At 40.6% G+C, this 22649-nt stretch overlaps 1 protein-coding gene across 1 annotated transcript in view; it reads left to right on the top strand.

Moving 5' to 3' along the window:
* The first annotated feature begins 959 nt into the window (after positions 1-959).
* Positions 960-22649, top strand: part of MYEF2 (myelin expression factor 2) — a 26399-nt gene continuing 4709 nt past the window's right edge. The window contains 17 exon segments of the mRNA XM_048865989.1: positions 960-1064; positions 1067-1138; positions 1140-1339; positions 5537-5766; positions 6958-7010; positions 8249-8256; positions 8372-8465; positions 9359-9550; positions 10344-10497; positions 11537-11586; positions 11667-11730; positions 11899-12000; positions 12770-12820; positions 12897-12968; positions 13046-13141; positions 13302-13403; positions 21511-21582. Of these exon segments, the coding sequence (XP_048721946.1) occupies positions 975-1064; positions 1067-1138; positions 1140-1339; positions 5537-5766; positions 6958-7010; positions 8249-8256; positions 8372-8465; positions 9359-9550; positions 10344-10497; positions 11537-11586; positions 11667-11730; positions 11899-12000; positions 12770-12820; positions 12897-12968; positions 13046-13141; positions 13302-13403; positions 21511-21582 (1702 nt within the window). The 5' untranslated portion in view covers positions 960-974.

Below are 22649 nucleotides of genomic sequence, written 5' to 3'. Positions count from 1 at the left end.
ACTGGGGATGGAAAGCGACTCAGACATCTCAAAATTGCAGATCAAGATAAATAACACCATGTCACAACATTGGCAGGGGCAGCGGGATACGAGAGAGGATACACAGAAATGTCTTGAAGCTGTGGAGTGAGATAAACAGCACTGTGTAGCAAGTGATAATGCAAACCATAGAAAAATATAGAGAAGAGCCTGAAGAAAAATACACTTTCTGTTTTTTATGAGTTTTCTGTTTTCTGGGTGGCAGGGTCACAACCGGACATGCTGAAATTCATTCCTGCACTGAGGCCACTGTAAGCCCTTCTGGGGAATACACCTGAAACGAGGGGGCACAACAACAACACAGTATAGCTGGTTCTTTGCTATCTTCATCAGCAGTCTTCACCTCAAGAAGTGTGCCAGGAGAGTGGCCAGGGTGTTCCTATGCCAGGGCTATTCCTAACTGTTAGAATTGCTCATAGGGAAATAGTTGCTGCTGGGGCAAAAACTAGGGCAGCCCTTAAGTTATTTTTGAAAAACTAGGGCAGCCCTTGGGTTATTTTTGAGGGAGAGATCTTTGGGACTGAGAGGGTGGCTGTTGAACAGTTAATGCTGCATGTAGACATTTTTGGTGTAATCCTAGGTGTGTTTATGGAACAATTAGTGGTGAACATGGATTATGTTGCGGGTGAGTGGTGGGGTGGGGAGTGATTGAAAATGTAGCAATGGGAGTTTTGGGGGTATGCTGGGAGGGGGTTATTGAATATTCAGAGGTGGGAGTGTTTATTTGGGGGGTCAGTGAGGCTGGGGGTGTTGCTGAACATTCGGAAGTGGGAGTATGTACTTTTTGTGGGGGGAAGGGGTCTCAGGGCAGTAGAATTGGCAGGCTCTCTAAGGAGGGTGGATGCACAGAGAGAGCTGGGTAATATCTGTGGCGGGGAGGTGGGTTACACTTCGAGCTGGAAGTGGCTAATTAAGGGGAGCCCTTCGCCCGTAAGATGTCCCCGCTTAGGAGAGGGGAGGATGGAGACGATAGGCCTCTCCAGTACAATGGTGTCACTATGGTAACCCAGGAGCCCTCTTCGCTCACCCCCCCTTCCGGATTCGTTCTCGCGAGAGCTGGCCGGGCCGGCGCGGAGAGGCCAGGGCGCTCAGGGGCCTTTTCAAACCCAGCGGCAGCGGCGGCACAGGAGCTCGGCAAGGAAATGGCGGAGAACGATAAACCGGAGACCGCGGCGGCCGCGCCGCCACCGGGGGGAGCGGAGGAGGCCTTAGCCGCCCCAGACAACCAGCCTCAGCAGCAGGATGAGGAGATGGTGGCAACGGCGACCGAGAGCGGTGGTAGCGCCAATGGCGTCAAAATGTGTGTGCGGGGCTGGGCCTGGGCTCCGAGCCGGGAGACAAGCGGGAGGGGGCTAGGCAACGGGGCTACCTGAGCGCGGGGATTCAGCCGGCCGCCTAGGCCGTGGTAGAGAGGCAGCCCGTCCTCTCCTTCTCGCCCCCCCCCCACCTCGGGCAAGGCTCCTCCCCCTCCGGGGAGCCCCCATCACCTGGGAGGGGAAGTAGAAGCCCCCTCCCCCCCCCCCGTTAGTGTTAGCCGCTGTGGTGTAGCCTGGGGGCGGTGTGTGTGGAGAAGGGGATAACGAGCAGGTCAGAGGAGGGGGCTAAGAGCAGGGGGAGGGGAGGCTCACGAAGGCTGCCCTGCGGTGAGGTGCTGCTCTAGGGGGGGTTGCTTCCCCCATCCCATTAGCCTCTCCTTGGGAACACGGAGAGCGTGGCCCTGCGGCAAGGCAGGAGGCCAGGCAATTGCATTATATTAACGATGGCGAGGTTTCTCGGTGTGATCACTGGGAGCAGTGCGCTTCCTTGCATGGTCGTGTGTCTGCTCGCTGAATCCAAGCCAGTACGTGAAACACAGACAGTAAGTATGTGATTCTGTGAGGATTATATGGGTGGGAGTTGATCATCACTCCACAGATCGCTTTTGAGTAGTGAAATCTTTATGTCTTCAAATACCATAATCTGTTCTGTTTACACCACGTTTTTCTGGAGATGTATTGTAACTTTACATTGCTGCTTTTTTTTTTTTTTGTTTGGTTTTTTTTGTATCCCTCCATCTGTAAAGCCAGGTTGGCTTAGAAACAGGAAAGCTCTTGTGCAGGTGCATAGAGACAAATCTGTACTTGTAACACATTTTGAAAAAGTTTTAAAAATTAACAGCTTTCCTGTAAATTACAGTGCTATTTTAAGATCCAGTAAGCCAGGACCTGTCAGGGACAGATGTGGTATGTTATTAAGAAGCTTGGAATTTCAGCTTTCCAATGTAATAAAGCAAAAGGGCTTTCTAGAACTGATGGTTCTTGGCTGGTAAAAGTTTGAAGGTCTGATGTCAGTGGTTGAACATAGGAAGTCTTTGATCTCAAATCAGTACAACTTTCAGCTCCTCATTTTACCCAGTTCACACCTTGGAGGAAAGTATATTTTGTTACAGGCGTCTTTTAATACATGGTGACTGTTTGAAAGCTGCGTTGACATTTGAAATGTTAAAAGTATGGATTGTGGTAAATAAACACACTTGAAGTCAGATTCAAAATAAAAACATTTATAAAAGGGGTGACGAATGAAGGCATTTATTCCATGGTATTCTTGTATTTGTGTAGATTATATTTTACATACCTTGGGGTAACCTAGGTCAGGTTTTCCTTTGTTGTGCACTTGGCTCTAAATGCTCACACTCCTGTTTTTTGTGGTTTGTATTATTCTTGGTTTAAGGCCATGTGTAGAGTCTTGCATTTTCAAATTGCTGTGCAAACATCAAAATGCAACATGGTGTTAATCACAGTTTTTCATTTTCTTCTGGGAATGTAATAATTATGGCAGTGACTTAACAAAAAACCTATTACCCTATATTTTTGTTGGTAGACTTGGGGAGTTGTTTTAGAAAGAAATGCAAGATATGCTCCTGGGTATCAGGGTTTCATGTACACATAATCCCCCCTCTGTTCCCCTTGGAATCGTGTACAGAAAGCATTATGTTAAATTTATTGTGTATCAAAAGACAAATTTCAGTCTGTTTAAATTCTCCTGTAACCAGATAGTGCTTATGTGAAAGTGGACAACATATTACTCTAATCCTGCAATTACTTATGCACCTACTTAACCTTACTATGTTGAGTAATAGTACTACTCAAGGTAGTAAAGATAAAAATTTGCATCTGTGTTTGCAGAATTAGGGACTTAGTTGTGGAACTTCCTGCACTGCCACTTTGTACCCATCTACTTATGAACAGAATCAATAGAAGTTCCTAGAATAACTTTTTCAGCACAATACATTGAATAAATAGAATTCTGAGCTGTAAGTATTTTGTTAACTTATGTATCGTGAAAAATGACGTGCATATTACAAATTATTTGAAATCATCTTTTTCTGTGGGTTCTTTATACATAAGCTTGGAAGATTTATCTTTTTTTTTATTTTGTTTTGAAGATTTATTTTCTGCACAATTTTGGATTTAAATGTTTGCCTCAGTTTGTTTCCTACAGATGCAATCTTTGAGTTAAAATTTAATTACTAGTAATATCTGGAATCAGAAAATAAAATTCAGTTTAATTATTGTATTTCTTCTTATTTACACATTATGCAGTAAATGCTAATAATAAATGCTGATGATTGTAATCAAAGTTTAGAATCATGTTATTGTTCCTACTCAACTTTGGCCCCAGCACATGTTGATGCATACTACAGTACATTGGGTCAATCTAACTATCAGGTGATTGACCAGAGAATGAACAAACAAACAAAAAAAATCCCTTTATGTAAAATTTGATTAATAATGATAATTCTTGGTGTTTTGGGGATCTGGGTCAAGAAGTCAAATATAAACACTTATACAACAATAAAAAAGTGCTAGCTGCTCTACAGAGAAGTATGAAGACAAAATCCCTGGCCTTAATTAATTTATAACTGGTGTCGCTGTATTGCTTAATTTCATTACTTCTGTGGGAATTCTGTACTGATTGATTTTTTTTATTTTTTTTTTTTCTGACTGAATGGACTCCACGCTAAAGTGAGATAGGGAAGTTTGTAGCTCTTAAAGTTGTCATTTCAGTTGGTCTCCAGACCACAAAAGTAATGCTGCTTCAATTCCCGTTTCAAAGGTTTTCTTTGTAATCAGGGAAGAAACTACATCTCTACTCTGATATAACGCTGTGCTTGGGAGCCAAAAAAATCTTACCGCATTATAGGTGAAACCGCGTTATATCGAACTTGCTTTGATCCACCGAAGCATGCAGCCCTGCCCACCCTGGAGTGCTGCTTTACCACGTTATATCCGAATTCGTGTTATATCGGGTCGTGTTATATCGGGGTAGAGGTGTATGTAAAATGATAGCTCATATTTTACAGAAAACGTTGCCTCTCCTTCTAGGATGCACAGAAGTTCTGCATCCGTGGATTTCTATGTTCCTTATGAATACTCAGGTGATCAGATTGTTTTGCTATATATAAAAAATGAAAATACCAACATATGCTTCTTTTCTGGATATAATCTCTTTGGATATAATATATTTTTTAGTTATAAACTTTGCAATAATCTCTCAACTAACTTGATTATTACATATTTTGGCTACAAAGCCCATTTCACACCAGTGCTTTCTAATTCTAGGAAAAGTAATTGCTTCAAATTCATGCTCTGAATTCTTAAAATGGAGTTTGGCATTGTGGATGGATAATAAATGGGACCCCACTGTAGAACTTTTCATTTACTTAGCGTGACAGTAATAAATTGACTTTATTGCACACTCAGGATATGCAGGTTGATTACATTTGAAGGTGTGGTTACTTTTTAATGAAGAGAATCTTGGCTCTTAATTTCATAATTCTTCAATAAACACAAACGAAACAGTCCAGCGATGTACTGTATTTTAGGTCTTTTGAGCTACATGCTGAAAGTGTCAAAACTTGGTATAAAATTTTAGGTCCTGGATCCCTGTTGAAACAAATACAGCTTGTGAGGCATTGTGAAGATACTGTTTTGCTCATGTAATAAGTTAAGCAAGAGGTTCCAAATCCCCCTTTTCTGCAATCTTGTAACCCTTAGATATGAGAGGAGTATTGTGTAATTGCAACTGGTGTCTCATGCAAAGATCTTTCAGTACACTGTTTAAAACACCTAAGTCTCAAGGCTTGTAATAACTAGGCTGGTACATCTCAGTTACACAAGTTTTTAATAATCTGTTTCTTTATAACACCACCTTGCTGGAACTTGACCGGCATATTAGTACAGAAGTACAACTTAACTAGACTTCCTTACTGTGATTATAATGGAACAGTGTGGCCTTTCTTTGCAAACTTTAACTTCTTATTTTGTTGCCAAATAAAACATCGTGTTCATGAAATGAGACTGTTTAAAATGAAATCTTAAAATATCTTGGGAACTAGGGAGTTCTGAATGGTAGTTGCAAAGTTGATAGCATGCAAAATGTGGCATTTGCCCTATTAGTATAGAATTGTACCGTTATCTCAAAGCAAAACTAATCTGTCTGTCTCTTGAAAATATAGGGATAATGATGAGGCAACAAAGGAAGAAAAAGCACCTGTGAAGGAAAAGTATGTTCCAAAACCGAAGGCAATTCCATCTCTTGGAAACAAGAATAGATTCCATCCCTATTCAAAGGACAAGAATTTAGGCACTGGAGAAAAGAAGACTATTAACCGTAACAGAGTTTTCATTAGCAACATCCCATACGACATGAAATGGCAAGCTATTAAAGATCTTATGAGAGAAAAAGGTAACTCACTCCTGATAACCCACTTCATATAGGAAGGGGAGGAACTTAAAATATTTTTGTCCTTTGAGCCACACAGATTTGACTTGCATTTTTTTTATTTTTTGTTTGGCCTTTACTTGATACATCTATCTTTCCCCCACTCTTTCATTTGAGACAACTGCATTGCAGGGTAGTATGGGAAAATGAAGTGTTTACAAACTTGCCATTCTAGTGTGACAGTAGAGAGCCAAAAGCATATGCATGCCCTCATGACTTTTTAAAGAGATTGTGTTTTGTCTAGTTGTAGTCTTTGTAGATTTTTAAAGGGCTATTGTATTTAAGCAATACACTTAGTGTGTATTTCAAAAGATGTTTTGTATTTCCTTGGTGGAATCTGGCTGTGGAATTAACTTTGTCTGCATTGTCACTACTGCCATGACTGACTGTCTGGAGATCTATATTAAAAGTGTGTTACTGCTGTTGCAGTTTTGATAGAGTAATCTGAACAACCCAAACGTTTTACTCTGGACAGTTTGGGGGAAAATAACTCTAATAAGAATTCTGTAAAAAGTTAGATCTGTTATTTTTCTTGAAAATATTGATTCTTTAAAAGTAATGCAAAGCACACTTGGCTTCTAGGCTGTTAAATAATGCCAAAAACTTTTTGTAACTGTGCTTGGTGTATCTGTTGTAAGGTGACATGACTATTTGATTGGTTTTATTCACCGAAACTTTAGAAAGTGTGTGGCTTGCTGTGAAATATTTGACGTGTAAATTTGGTTATTATATTGAAGGCAAACTCTTATGATTGAAGACATTCAGGTAGAAAGTCACCTTAAAACAGCTGTTGTGAGTAGGATGACAAATGTCATTGAAAAGTGCTAATGTTGATGTTCTAATCTGATAGGTTAAGGGACCAAGTGTGTATCTGAATTTGTTCACCAACTATATCATACTGGCCAAAATATGATCTGTAGTATGAATTAGGTTAAATATAGTTGTTTGTATAGCTCTTGAGAATGTGGCTGCTGCATATTTCTGAAAATTAGCTAAATTATATAGCCATTGACAGGAGGTATGTTGGTCTGGTTTTGATTGTTGGTGAATAATAGGTGCTTCTCTGTAGAGTTGTGCACAGGGGCACAGTAAAGCAAGATATTGGTGTTTAAATGCATTGTCTCTTGGTATTTTCCCTTTGTATGTCTTATGTAGTTGGTGAGGTTACATACGTGGAGCTGTTTAAGGATGCTGAAGGAAAATCAAGGGTAAGTGCCGTGGGCAACAATCTGCTAGAGGTTTAAAAGTTCCTCAGCAGTTTTATTTTTGTATAATACCTGTACCAGTTTTTGGAAAGTAAGTTTCATTTTTATTTTATTATGATAGACTTGAGGCTTCTGTATTAGAATCAGTCTGACACTTTCATGTAAATCAAACTAGCTGGCTGTAAGGGACAAACTATTTTATAAAAGTCAACAAATGGCATTTACTTAATTCTCTTAAGGTAATACTTTTCAGCCAACACTTTACTTGAGGATTTTTGTTGTGTTCTAGATCTGTTTTATGTAAAGGACTTTAAAAAAAACTACTGAATTGACAAATTTTGCAAGTGTAATTTTTTTGAGGCCAATAAGTATAAAAATGTTAAGACTATACTGTTTGAAGAATCTAATTTGAGAGTTTACAGGACTAGTGCTCTGAACACTTTGGATTATTGAATTTGCCTGTTTTTTAAACTGAATGGAAGGAGGTGGTTGGCAGCCAAGAGAATGCCAGCAATGAGGCACTTAGAGTGAAGAATGTTAAAGCTCCTTTGTCTTTTTTTCAGTCAAAAGTTTGAGCTATAATAGATCTGAACCTGCTTTATGAACTGAGAAATGCAGGTTTGATTCTACCTAAGCAGGAATAATTGTTGTAAATGAGTTCCCTAACATTTGTAAAACAAAATGGTGTGTTTTCAGTTTAGTCTATATTACTGCTCACTTAAAGCAGTCCTAAGCTAGTTGCTTTATTAAATGGGTTTTGGTGCAGTCGGTAATTTACTTTCATGAAAAGTAACTTAACTTTTAAACGTAATTCAGAAAGGTACACAAAATCCTTGTATATTATATGTATGTGGAATTAAATTTTGTACTCAAAGGTCAGCATCCAGTGACACACTGAGTGTGCTGATCGTATTCTTTTAACTGTCCTATATTGATCTGTGTGGCATTTTTCTATAGTCCAATTCTGGTTTGGCTCAAAGAGAATAAAATAGAGTTTACAATATTGTCTTTTGCTTTTTAATTGTAATATCCACTGTAGTGCATTTGTTCAGAAGACACTAGGTGAAATTTAATTTCACCTAATCAGTAAAAAGCATGTGTTTATAAATTCTGGAGTTGAAATTTAACTAATAGTTATTTAACAGTAATATGGAATCTTAAAATATTTTATTAGCTACGTTTACTGACTCCTTTTTTTTTTTTTCTCCTTATGTGTTCACAAATCTTCATCATGGATGTAGGGTTGTGGGTAAGTTTCTTTGTGTGTGTGTGTGTGTGTGGAAAGACACTACTGTATAAATATTCTGCTAGGTTTTTAAAATTAACTTTATTTTAATACTCTACATATTTTGTTCCTTCTTAAGTGTGGTTGAATTCAAAGATGAAGAATTCATAAAGAAAGCATTAGAAACTATGAACAAATATGACCTTAGTGGAAGACCCCTGAACATTAAAGAGGTATGAACGTTACCTTGTTTTAGCTTGAATTGATGAAATCTTTTCTAGGAACACTTGAAGTGGCTTTATACTAACATGAGGTGGTCTATTAGCTACACATATCTTCCACTTTCTATAGTGGAGAGGCCTCTTTATGTTTCCTTAGCCAGCAAGGGGCCTGTGGCTCACAGAAGGCACAATGCCAGGGGATCTAATGTGACAAAATCATGATGTGTCCTAAAGACTGTAGTATGCCAAAATAGACACATGCCTTTTTTAAATGGTAGATATCTCCTAACTTCCTACCACTTCCCTCTGTCCTCCCTGGTTATTGCTTTCAGTTTTTATACTTTTATCAAAATGACTCTTAACTCTAGTCTGCCAGTCAGATTGTTCTGACTATTTTGTAGTGGGACAGGGGGTGGAAATAGAGTGATTGTGCAAATTGAGATCTCAAATAAGTGTCAAAATTCTCAATGTAATATACAGTGTTGGGTCCTATAATAGTTCTTTGGAATGTTCTGTTACATTTTTAATCATGGAATTAACAAATAATCAAAGTTCATTGAATTAACTCAGTGCTTGGAAGAAGGTACTAGACTGACAGCCCACTAGATTGAAATCTTTTCTACTTGTCCATAGGCTAGGTACAGCATGTGAAGTGGCAGTGCACGCTTCCTCCACAAGTGCTTTGCCAATATGCCTCAACCCTCATCTGAAAGGACCCACCTCTAGAGGTGAGGGAATTAGGTCTCCATGCTACTTAAGTGCTTGATCCCTCTGCTGATGCTGACAAGGATATTAGTTGATGATTTTGATGGATTTTTGTGGAATTTTAAAATAGTACTTTTTTTGTTCAACTGTCAATCCTGCTGTTGATGAATGTGTTAGCTTTACTTTTAAATGTGTTCTAGGATCCTGATGGTGAACATGCTCGTAGGGCATTGCAGCGTGTGGGAGGACCATTCCCAGGAGGACATGGACCTGATATGGCACCTGGATTGATGAATTTACCCCCTTCAATTATCAATAATCCAAACATTCCTCCTGAGATTATCAGTAATTTGCAGGCTGGCAGGCTCGGGTCCACTATTTTTGTTGCTAATGTAAGTTTAAGCACATATTTAAAAATTTTAATGTCTAATCTATCTTAAAAAATCCTTATGTTCAGTAGTACCAATCTCTCTGAATTACGCAAGAATATCCACTCACTCTCCCTTTTTAAAAGGACATGCATATGAATTAATTTTAAGGTCTGGTATTTCTTTCCTGAAACCTGAAGAGAGAACGTATGTATGTGTCCAAAATACGTGAAATGGATTTTCAGCAGCAGACTACTACTAGCAGGTCTTTTTGATGGTCTTCACTGTGCTGTAGTCCTTTGTTGCAATTTTTTAAAATAGTATTTACAGATAACTTTGGCTTTTCTTTACAACTGAGTGTACTTGTTAGTTGGCAAGTGTATTTGTATGTATCCACCTTGTGCAGAAAATCTTGCCAGTTACTCTGCATTAACACAAACTCTATTTTACATTATTGTTTTAATGCGATCATTTATTCTGATTCTTTTACTAGCTCAGAATTTGCACAAATTTAAGAAATACCTGAACTAGTCCTGATTCTCTTTAGATGCAAACTGGCACTTAAGAGAATGCAGGTGCTGCAAAAAATATCCCTTCCTAATCAGCATGTTAAAAGTCGAGGAGGGAAGCATACAGAAGTGACATGAAATCATCACTTTTAAAGAGATTTGACTTGTTAGACTCACTGTGGTGGACATGTGCTATAAAAATATATTGTTTTTAAGAGTTTAAAAAGTTACTGTGCTGTACAATGTCTTCTAAATTATTTAATGAGAAGAGATAAATGTATTGGAATTGTGTAATTTTGTATATTCAGCTTGACTTTAAAGTTGGCTGGAAGAAACTAAAGGAGGTGTTCAGCATTGCTGGAACTGTAAAACGTGCAGATATCAAAGAAGACAAGGATGGCAAGAGTCGAGGAATGGGAACAGTCACTTTTGAACAAGCAATTGAAGCAGTTCAGGCAATATGTATCCTTATTTTTGAGAATTAGTTATCTGGTCAAAGGAGCAATTTGTTAAATGTGGATTCAGTTTGCATTGAATGGTATATGAGTGTATGTGATTGATTTTAAAGCTACACTATATCCATTTGCATTGTAGCTGCTTTATGTGCATGCTAAATTTCAGTTTCTGTGTACATGAAGACCTTGAGTGCACTTCACAAAACAGCTTAGGCGCCTAAACTCCAAAATTAGGCATGTAAGTCCCCATGTGTGGTGTCACCGAAGTCCACACAACTTCTTCTAGGCTGCCACCTAACTCTGTTGGCACCTAAACTAACTTGGCACTTAACATTCCATTGTAAAAGTTCCCTGGGAACCTAAGTTTTTAGAGCTTGGGGTATGTTCAATTCTACTCTAGGCATCTAGGTGCCTAAGTCACAGAGCAATTCATGAACCAGAGGAAGATAGAAATTTGTTGGTTTGTGTGGCTTGAGGCACATGCACCAGTTCGGATCCCATTCAAAATCCAGGTGGTGTTGGTGGTACCTACCTTATAACTGTTAGTTCAGTGGTTAGAGCACTCTACTGGGATGTGGGAGACCCAAGTACAATTCTTATCTCTCTCACCATCCTGAGCTGCTCTAACCCCTGAGCTATGGGATATTCTGATTCTTCTCTTGTTGAAGCCATTCCATAGTGGATAAATGATGAGAGTGGAGCAGGGGGACTGTACCAGGTTCTTCCACTTCCCAGGTGGGTGCTCTAACCATTGGAATACAGAAACATTCTCTCTCGGCCAGTGACTGTTCAAGTGTGGATAAACACTTAAATAATCATTGGGCCGGAGAGAGAGGGTGACTCTGCAGTCCAGTAGTTAAGGTTGAAAAAGGAGCTGATTTGTTCAGTGATTGTCTGTAACTGTCATTCTAACTAGCTAATCTCCTTGATTGGAGAAGTGGGGAGGGAACCACTAAGAAGGGTGATGTAAATTATAAAAATGAGTCTTTAAAACTAGTTAGGCTGCCTTCAGTTGTCAGATCAAACTTCTTTGACTTGGTCTTCAGCTATGTTCAATGGACAGTTCCTGTTTGATAGACCCATGCATGTAAAAATGGTGAGTTGTCTGCCCTTTTCCCCCTTTAGCCAAGCTAAAATGTAGTGAAATCCCTCCTAATAATACTCATTTCACAACAGGATGACAAATCAATTCCTCATGAAGACTTCCGTGTGGTGGAGAACAAGACGCCACAGTTACCTCGTGAGTATGGGCTATAATCTTCCTTACTCCTTGAACTTCATATATTATAATGTGCAGTCTGTAACTGTATGATGTCAGCACCAGAAGGCATGAATGACATTTGTAGGATCTCATTGTGGCAACAGAAATCCTGACTCGTGATGGTGATACTTACTCTGGTTTTCAAAGGTGGCCTTGGAGGTATTGGGATGGGACTTGGACCAGGAGGACAGCCCATCAGCGCAACCCAGTTGAGCATGGGAGGTGGAATGGGGAATATGGGTCCAGGAGGTGAGTATACTTTTATTTCTTTTCTCTATAACTTTAATGGTTCTTGGTCTTGCCTCAGGAAAAGTTGTCTTCTCTAACAAAGTAAACCTTGAATAGTGTGAATTTGATTAATTGACTTACATAAATTACTCCTAGAGGAATTCTGCGCAATACAGTATTTGTGCAAAATTAATGTTCTGTGCAGAATTTCCTTTTAACCCCACGGAAATGGGCTGCAGAGGTGCTGATGGACACTTGGGGCCACTGGACCCAGCAGAGCCCAGCTTGCAAATAGAAGCCACTCTGAGGGGGAGGGAGTTGAAGGGTTCCTGGCAGCTGCAGTTCCCAGCATGCCCTGGAGGAGGGAGGTGGCATGCAGGAAACGCCGTACAAGCCCAGGGCCCAGCATCAGGCTGTTTCTCCCTCTGGATCCCTGGGCTCTGGGAGGATAGGAGGCAAGAGTGTCTGAGCTAGAGCTGGAGGGAGTGTGGGGGTGTCTGGTCCTCAGGTGGGGCTCGGGAAGGGGTAGAAAAACAGCAACTGGGTTGTTGTAGGGGCTTCTTTAACTCTCTACTCCTGGGGGAATTTTTTTTGTCTGTATTGCTACAGACATACTGGCTGACAGTATTTTGAAATTGAATACCCAATAATTGAAATTGGTGTGATTATATAGTGTTGTTTTGACAAAATATGCAGAATTTTAAAATATTGTGCACAGAATTTTATAGAATATAGAAATATAGAGAGCTTTTTCTGTATTCTAAACAATATGTATAACTTTTGGTTGAAGGTATGGGAATGGATGGCCCAGGTTTCGGAGGAATGAACAGAATGGGAGGAGGTATATGTGTTTTTTATTTATTTTCTGTTAACTTCTTTAAAATATAGTATAGAAAACATTTTTCCTTATTGCATAGGTATCGGTGGATTTGGTGGAATGGAAGGAATGACTAACATGGGAGGATTTGGTGGAGTCAGCAGAATGGGAGGTGTGTGAACTTTCTCTCTCCCTCTCCCCCTCTACTTTTAATCCATTATCGTTATTAAAACTCTTTTCTTTACATAGGGATGGGGAGCGTAGATGACTTCAGAGGAAATATGGGCAGTGGAATGAGTGGGGGCATAGGAACTGGCATGGGAGGCATGGCAACTGGCATGGGAGGTAAGTTAGCAAACTTAAATGTGAGCTCTTCAGATTTGTGCTTTAAACTATTTTCCTTTTGAATGAGCAGTCATGAAATATGTAATTTATGTATATCTTATGTTGAAAATGTAACAGAAAATCTATTGCAACTCCTGCTTCTTTGTTGGTATATTCTCAGCAGAAATGTTTCGTGGTGGAATGGGAGGAAGTATGGACAGAGATTTTGGTCGCAGTGACATGGCAATGAACCGGGGCTTTGGAGATTCGTTTGGAAGAATGGGTATGGTAACTCTGTCAAATTTGAGTTCCTCCTGAGCAATCACAATGTGTTGCAAGTACTTTCTTTCTTTTGACAAGAAAACTAACTTGTAAATTTATCTGCCTACTCCTCACCATCAACTTTAGTCTCCAGAGAGTATTTTGGTAGGTGCTGCAATGAGGATAAAATTTAGATCTTTACATAGATGGAAGTACAGTGGCCCTGTCTAAAAAACGGGGGAGTGATTTAAAGAGAATATTTTAAGTTAACACAGCTAGTAACTTTGAGTATTTGAGTAATTGAAATTCTAGGACACCTTTCTGGAAACCGCATACCAGCTGTCTTGCAATTTCTGTGGCCCTGTCTCATTAGTGCACACTAGGTTGTCCTTCCCGTTTATGCCCAATCTGCTGCTTCTTTTTTTAATGCAAGTCATAGTCCTGGGGGATTTCTGTGCCAAAAAATTAAAAATTCTGAGCACAATATTTTAAAATTCTGAAAATTTTATTTGTCAAAATAACACAACATAATCACAGCAGTTTCAGTTATTTGGTAATTTATTTCAAAATATCTGTCAGCAAGTATGTCTGTAACCTCACACTCTCCTTCCTTCCTTCCTTCCTGAGTAGAGAGTTAAAGAAACCACTATGACAACCCAGTTCCTGTTTCTCTGCCCCTTTTCCCCCTCCCTCTGTTGTACCAATAAAATAAAAACCAGCAGGATTTTACTAAAGGGAAAAAGGCAAAATACCACATTTATTGTGAATACAGAAAGAATCATAGTAAGCAGTTAGTTCTAGTTATAACATACCATTCAATCTCATATTTACACACACACACACACACACACACACACACACGTTCTGCTAGGTTGCTATCATAGTTACCAAAAAACCAGCAGGATTTTATTAAAGGGAAAAAGGCAAAATACCACATTTATTGTGAATACAGAAAGAATCATAGTAAGCAGTTAGTTCTAGTTATAACATACCATTCAATCACACACACACACACGTACGTACATACGTACGTACGTTCTGCTAGGTTGCTATCATAGTTACCAGCCTTAAAGTTGCTCATGCCAAGCCACTGGCCAGGTGGCCTGGACATGAGGAGGGAGCAGGGCCTTGTCTGATGCTCCTGGAAGTTGGTTTGCAGAATCCCACCCCAAAGTTCTCACTTTTTACAGTCTATGTTTATAGGAATTTCTTCCTATGCCAGTCTATGGGAATTGCTTCATCATGCTGTTGCTGAATCAATCAGCAGATAGCACATTCCTGACGGCTCCAAGATGTTATCTTGTTCTTTGGTTCTCCCATTCTTGAGGCTGTTGGGTGGATTCCAGTCTGCCCTCCGGGTGGGGTCCTCTGGTTATTTCCACTTGACGCCTTCTTCAGCCAATGGACACTGGATTCTTAGGCTGGCACCTCCCTGATCATTCAGTTATTATCCACACCAAGCATCCATCCACATACATCCTCTATCTCTATTTTAATCACAATTGTTAACACAACAAAAGGGCAGGGAGTCTCTGGGTGCTGTTTCTGTTGTTAGAGTATTGCTTTGAGTCTCTCTCTCTGTGAATTGCTTTGAGAATAGACTCTGTCTTAGAATGTACTAACACAATTAGCAGCTTGCAAGTTTCACACATAGAGGGAGAGAAACAGTACCAAAAACCAAGAGACCTCTTAATTAGTAATACCCTGGAATTTAAACTCTGGGGAATCAAACTCATTTGTGATTTTAATACAGAACTTCTTTAATATGATCCAACACCTCAGAGCCCAGCTGGGGGGGCCAGACACGCACAACCCCGCTCCCCCTCCCCCCAGAGCCAGCCACTGTGCTCCCACAGCCAATATACCCAACCCCACACCTCTTGCCAAGATCCCATGCCCACTTCTCTCCCCCCCCGCCCGAGCCCAGCCATGTTCCCCCCTTCCCTCAGCACCTGCGCCTCTGCCCCCCAGAGCCCAGGAATCCAGAGGAGAAACCTCCTGATGCTTGGCCCCAGGCTTGCATGGAGTTTCCTGTGTGTTGCCATCTCCTTCCCTCAGGGCATGCTGGGAACTATAGCTGCCAGAAATCCTGTAGCTCTCTCCCCCTCCCTCAGCAGCATCTTCTGTGTGTGAGCTGGGCTCTGCTGTGTCCAGCGGCGTCTGGTCGTGGCCAACAGCACTGCAGCCCATTTCTGTGGGGGAAAAGAAATTCTACATGCACAACGTTAATTTCTGAAAAATTCTGCATTGCACAGTGGCGCAGAATTCCTCCAGGAGTAAAGTCAGCTCAGGAGGTTGTGCTGATATTTTCTCCACTTTTAGGTCACCATGTCCTGTGCAAAGATGTTGCACTTTTTTGACTGAGCAGGTTTCACTACCCTCTCTTGTTTTAACTTGGTCATTTGGGACAAAAAATGTTCTGCAGAAGTAGAGCCTAGGTTGACCAGAAGTGCAAGGATGAGCCTGGATCCTGCCTAAATGTAGCTATTTACTGCCTTTCTTTTATGGTGGACATGCTAAAGATATGAACTTTCTTTTCTGTTAACTCCACCCTGCAAAGGTGAAGAATAGCATGAGGTTGACTCCTAAAATCCTTCATGATATATGGATGCCTCATTGGAAGAGGCAGAGGGGACTAGTTTAGGTTGCCACCGTAAAGGCTGCTTGTAAAACAATTTTTCCCTGAAGGAGATTCAGGCATGATTACCAATTTTAATTAGAAAATCCCCATTTAGACAGGTGTGTAAATCAAATTAGAGAACCATTCTTTACAGAAGTCAGTCTGGAAGCTCTGCTTCTTCCGGCCTGCGAATGGCTCCTGCTCTTCATACATTCTCTGTTTGGGGTGGGGCATCTTCAAGGATTAGGTCCGCATCACAAAAGACCGGTGGGTCCTCTTGACTATCTTGAATTTCTGAGTTGCCTCCGTGTCTCACAAGATGATTCAGTCTTTTCTTTAGGGGCAGAAAAGAAGATTGTGCAAAGATGATAAAACTGTTTGCTAAGAATCTGGTTAATTTGCCCCTTTCCAGGAGACATCAGATTTTCTGGTATCTGTTTTAGGCTATTTCCCATCTTTTAAGATGACAGCAAGTCTTTGCCCCATCTTGGATTTAAAGTGACTGAACAGTTTCTTGGAAGTGAAGACATTCAAAATAGAATATATTTAGGTTGATAGTGGCTGCTATGTATTTGCAGGCAAAATTTCTCAGTTGAAAACACAAACTTAGCTCTGACTGCAGATGTTCTACACTAATATCAGATTTTTTTTTTCCTGTATATCGATAATGCATATTGGTCTTGCAGAGGCTGGTATTAAATCTGTGCATTTTAGTACTGTTGTGAGGAATTGGATGTGGGAGTTCTGCATGCAATAGATGGGAGCAGGCTTTAGCCAAGTAGAGTGCAAAACAGCAGGGCTCTGCCATATATACTTGTATTCTCTGGTGCTGCTGTAACGGGACAAGACAGTACATACTTAAAGGTGAAAGTATCCTGGGCTGATTTGTATCTACAAAGTCTGTATCTCTGCTTCCTGTGATAAGTACTGTTTTGGGATCACTGAACAGGATAGCAGTGGCAGAGAATGGAAGTAATTGAAATATACAAAATATCTGCTTCTCTTGATTGTATTTTGGCATTGCATTTTTACTTAGTGAGAACTTGATATAATCCCAGAGGACCTATAACTTTTTTTCCTTTTGCTAGCTAAACTATTATGACTTTACATCATAACTGTTGGTTTATGCTGTGCTTAGCTGCATAAGACCCTACTCTCCTCCTATCCCAATATCTAGGCTGATGTCTTCTTACTTAAGGAAAATGGGCCACTGGTGCATTGAAGGGGGTCTTCACAGCTTTAATGCACCCAAGAGACTGTATTGGCCACTTTCATAGAATCATAAAATCTCAGGGTTGGAAGGGACCTCAGGAGGTCATCTAGTCCAACCCCCTGCTCAAAGCAGGACCAATCCCCAATTTTTGCCCCAGATCCCAAATGTCCCCCTCAAGGATTGAACTCACAACTCTGGGTTTAGCAGGCCAATGCTCAAACCACTGAGCTATCCCTCCCATTCTTTGAAGTAAAAGGCTCTCCCCTCTTCCTTTCGTACAATATCAAGAAAATTAATGAATCTAGAACAAGATCTATGTAATCACCTACCTAGATGATTAGCTTATTTAGAAGTTTGTGTATTAAGGGCTGTGACCAGAGCAGAGATGTTCTTGAGTCTAGGACTCTTCAGTAATGAGAGGCCCTTGGCAGAAGTTTTCTTGCTCCTAACAAATGCTTGGAGACTAGTATTGCCTTCAGGAAATCACTTTGAGGATAAAATCTGTCCAATTAGCATGGTAGATTTCTCCAGCAATCTGAGCTCTGCTGACATTTTGACCTTACTGTATACTGCTGGGATTTAGTACCCTGGTTTCAAACTCTGCAAACAGTTCTTATCATGGAGGACACTTTCAATCAAAGCAATGAGTATGAAATAGTCTTTCCCCTACAGGTCACAAAATGTGTTGCATTGTAATGAAAAGGATGCCCCTGCAGGACTCAAACGCAAGCTTTTTGGTTTGGGGATCCTGTCTAAGCATCCATCTGATGTATTGTATTTCAGAAAGAGCTTTTGATCCCCACCTGCTAGAGTGCTGAAAAGCCCAGCTTGCATTGAACAAGCTCAGTATTCTAGCGAGAATCACAACATTATTCTGAGGTCAGGTAACACTAGTGTGGCATAAGTAAATTGCAAAGGGGAAAACAAACTCTTCCTCTAAGAGACCATCCTTCTATTCAGGTTTGCAGAGAACAATCATCTTTCCGTTTGAACTGCTGAGTCTGTCATCAGGTTCATTATACAGAAAATATATCCACCCTGGGGAACAGTTTCAGAAATTGGGTATTCAGAGTGTTTGCAGTCTGGGCAAGTCAGTCACTGACTTTCTGTGGCAAAAAACACCAGACCAGATAAACAAAAAACCCAGAATGTGAAAGGTTCTCCAGCAGATAAAGTAGCATGGGCAACATGAAGTTTGTGTTCTTCCTTTTAGCCCATACCATGTACACTTGTGTTTTCTTTCATGTGAAGGGTAATTAAATCAAGCAAGACAGAGCCAAGATTGTGCTGATAGTTCTGGAGTGACCAAGTCATCAGTTTGTGGACTTACATTGGATGGCATTAGAACTCCACCCATTTGTCTTCTCATATCAAGATCTATTGTCACAGTGACGCTGTCTTTGTCACAATCTAGCAGATCTAGGTTTATCAGAGAGAGTTCTGTCTATTCTCTTCTCCATAAAAATGGCCATACTGGGTGAGACCAATGGTCCACCTTGCCCAGTTTCCTGTCTTCCTGTCAACAGTGGCTGGTGCAGGGGGCTTCAGAGGGAATTAACGTAACAGGACAGTTTGAGTGATCTGTGCCTTGTGGTCCAGTCCCAGTTACTGTCAGTCAGAGGTTTAGGGACACTCAGAGCATGGGGTTGCATCCTTGATCATCTTGGCTAATAGCCATTGATGGACCTACCCTCCATGAATTTAATTAATTCTGTTTGAACCCATTTATACCTTTGGCCTTTACCGTACCCCCTGGCAATGAGTTCCATGGTTTGACTGTGGGTTGTATGAGGTACTTCCTTAAGTTAGTTTTAAACTTGCTGCCTCTTATTTTCATTTGGTGACCCCAGGTTCACGTGTTATGTGAAGGGGTAAATAACACTTCCTTATATACTTTCTCCAAACCATTCATGATTTTATAGACCTCTATCATATTCCCGTTAGGTCATCTCTTTTCCAAGCTGACTAGTCCCCCAGTCTTTTTAATCTCTCCTCATATGGAAGCTGTTCCATATCCCTAATCGTTTTTGTTGTCCTTCTCTGTGCTTTTTCCAATTTTAATTTTTTGTTTTGTTTTTTGAGATGGGTGACCAGAACTGCATGCAATATTCAAGATGTGGGCATACCATGGATTTATATAGTGGCAATATGATATTTTCTGCCTTATTATCTATCCCTTTCGTAATGGTTCCTAACACTATTAGCTTTTTTTGACTGCTGCTTCACATTGAGCAGATGTTTTCAGAGACCTGTTCACAATGATTCTAAGATCTTTCTTGAGTGGTAACAGCTAATTTAGAACCCATCATTTTGTATGTATAGTTGGGATTGTTTTCCAGTGTGCATTACTTTGCATTTATCAACATTGAATTTCATCTGCCATCTTTCAGAGTAGCAGCCGTGTTAGTCTGCATTCACAAAAAGAAAAGGAGTACTTGTGGCACCTTAGAGACTAACAAATTTATTTGCGCATAAGCTTTCGTGAGCTACAGCTCACTTCATGGGATGCATCCGATGAAGTGAGCTGTAGCTCACGAAAGCTTATGCTCAATAAATTCGTTAGTCTCTATCTGCCATCTTGTTGCTCAATCACCTAGTTTCTGTGAGATCCCTTTTGTAGCTCTTCGCAGCTTTGGATTTAACTATCCTGAGTAATTTTGTATCATCTGCAAATTTTGCCACTTCACTATTCTCACTCTTTACCCCTTTTTCCAGATCATTTATGAATATGTTGAACAGAACTGATCCCAGAATGGATCCTTGTGGAACCCCACTATTTACCTCTCTCCATTGTGAAAATTGACTATTTATTCCTACCCTTTGTTTCCTAACTTTTAACCAGTTACTGATCCATGAGAGGACCTTCCCTTTTATCTCATGACTCCTTACTTTGCTTAAGAGCCTTTGGTGAAGGATCATATAAATGGTTTCTGAAAGTCCAAGTGCACTATTTCCACTGGATCACCCTTGTCCACATGCTTGTTGACATCCTCAAAGAATGCTAATAGATTGGTGAGGTATTACTTCCCTCAACAAGTGTCTCATTGATTCTTCCCCAATATATTGTGCTTATCTGTGTCTGATAATTCTGTTCTTTACTATTATAGTGTAAACCACTTCGTTTGGTACTGAGATTTACTCCAGAAAGAAGAGCAATTTAGCTGCTTACTACAGAATCTGGACAGGGACAGGCGGTGTAGTGCTATGGTAACCTCTACCAAAGCCATCACAAGGGAGTTATAGAACGGTGGGATTAAAGTACTTTCCCCTTGCTGTCTCAGTCTTGCAGCTCTTATGAGTTTAATGAATTTGGTGTGACTTTTCTTCCACATCCCTAGCACTGTTCCCTAAAAGCATATTTTCTCTCCTCTGACCCACTATAGGCTTCCCAGTGGAATCTTTACTTGAGCGTTTAATAAGCAGCTCCTTTGAATTCCTTTGAATCTTTCGGGAGAGAAGCAAAAGCTTCAAGTAATTCTCCTAGTATTGTACATCAGTTGGGAGTGGAAATGACAGAAGCCCTTTCCACCCTATATTTTTCACAATAAGGTGGTCCTATTAGCCTTGCTTTGAGTTTCTTGCAGGATCGTTTTCTTTATTCCATCTAGCTTGCCCTAATGGCAATTTGTCCAAACAAAAGAATTTTTTTTCTTAGGAAGAGGCTTTGGAAAGCATCTTAAAACCTGATCTGAGTTACCTAGGAAAGAATTTTCTGTAGTATCTGGCTGATGAATCTTGCCCATATGCTCAGGGTTTAGCTGATTGCCATATTTGGGGTCGGGAGGGAGTTTTCCTCCAGGGCAGATTGGAAGAGGCCCTGGAGGTTTTTCGCCTTCCTCTGTAGCATGGGGCACGGGTCACTTGCTGGAGGATTCTCTGTTCCTTGAAGTCTTTAAACTACAATTTGAGGACTTCAATAGCACAGATATAGGTGTGAGGTTTTTTGCAGGAGTGGTGGGTGAAATTCTGTGGCCTGCGTTGTGCAGGAGGTCAGACTAGATGATCATAATGGTCCCTTCTGACCTAAAATATCTATGAATCTGTAAAAAGAGCTCAGGGCTAGAGGCCATCAAAGTCACTTATTAGAGGCTTCCCACCCAGCTTGCATAATAAGGTACCAGCCCATCTAATCTACCCAGGTGAAACCAGTCCACAGAGAAGAATCATAAGGTAAGAATGTCTTGTGTAGTTTTAAACGTTAACCAGTGTACTTGCTAATATTATCTGGCTTTGTTAATTTATAGCCATAATCTTAGCGTATGTCACTAGATTTTTTTTTCTCCTATCTTTGTTTAGGTGGTGCAATGGTTGGTGGTTTTGCAGGAGGAATGGGAGCTTCTAGCATGGGCCCAGTAGGATCTGGAATGAGTAGGTTGATTGGTTTCAACAGAATGTAAATGATCAATGTATAGATGTAGCAGAAGATTTTTGAAAATAATTAACTTGTTCTAGTGCAATACTTTCAGTGGCAGGAAAATATTCATGTAGCAGTCCCAGTTGTGATTGTAATTCTCATTGTTTTTGGAGGAGCCCTTTTGCTAGAAATGCTTTCCTTCTATATAGGGCCCTACTAAATTCACTGACTGTGAAATCAGGCCCTCCCCCCATGAAATCTAGCTATTGGAGGGGAGTGGCAGGGCTGAGCGCACTCCAGCTGCTGGGCTGGGGAGGGATGGGGCTTCATCTTCCCTTGCATGACCATTCTCAGAGGGGAGATTAGATTTACCACCCCCCCCCCCCCATGCAGTGGAAGAGGAGGTCCTATCCCTCCACAGCACAGCCCAGACTAGAAGGTAGGAGCCCCCGGATGGGGCACTCCCAGCAGTACGAGGGAGATCAGACCCACGTCCAGGAACCTCCCCTGGCTGCAGAAAGCTCTATGGCAATCTTGCGACCCCCACACATGTGTGCGTGCGTGCGCACACACACAACAGCTTTGTTTTACACCCCCCCATGATGCCCTTTTGGGTTGGGACCGCCATGGATACAGCACAGTGAAATTTCAGATGCAAACATCTGAAAACATGAAATTGGTCAATTTCAAAAACCTTCTGGCCATGAAACTTGCCAAAATGGACCATGAATTTGGTAGGGCCCTATTTATACATTAACACTGAGTTTCTTTCTCGTTCACTACATCCTTTCTAACTCTTAATCTGGTGTTGGAATTTGTCAAACTTCTTAATATGCTAAGTATTTGTGAAGAAAGGAGCAGCATTCTGGTAAGATTTTTGCCAGAAGAAAGATAGGGTGAGTTATTCGTAGGAATCCTACAAACAACTCTGATTTTTCAATACTGTTATTTTTGCAGTAAGTAAAACATGCTAGAAACCATTTGTAGTCTAGAATTTCAGATATAATTCAGTTAACTTTTTGTGTAGAGGTCTAATCCTGAACGTTCATAGTCAGTAGGCATGACACCTTCACATTGGGAT

This window comes from Caretta caretta, chromosome 10 (assembly GCF_965140235.1).
Source record: "Caretta caretta isolate rCarCar2 chromosome 10, rCarCar1.hap1, whole genome shotgun sequence".
NCBI classification, from domain to species: domain Eukaryota; kingdom Metazoa; phylum Chordata; order Testudines; family Cheloniidae; genus Caretta; species Caretta caretta.
This window is presented reverse-complemented; position numbering and strand designations above follow the sequence as displayed.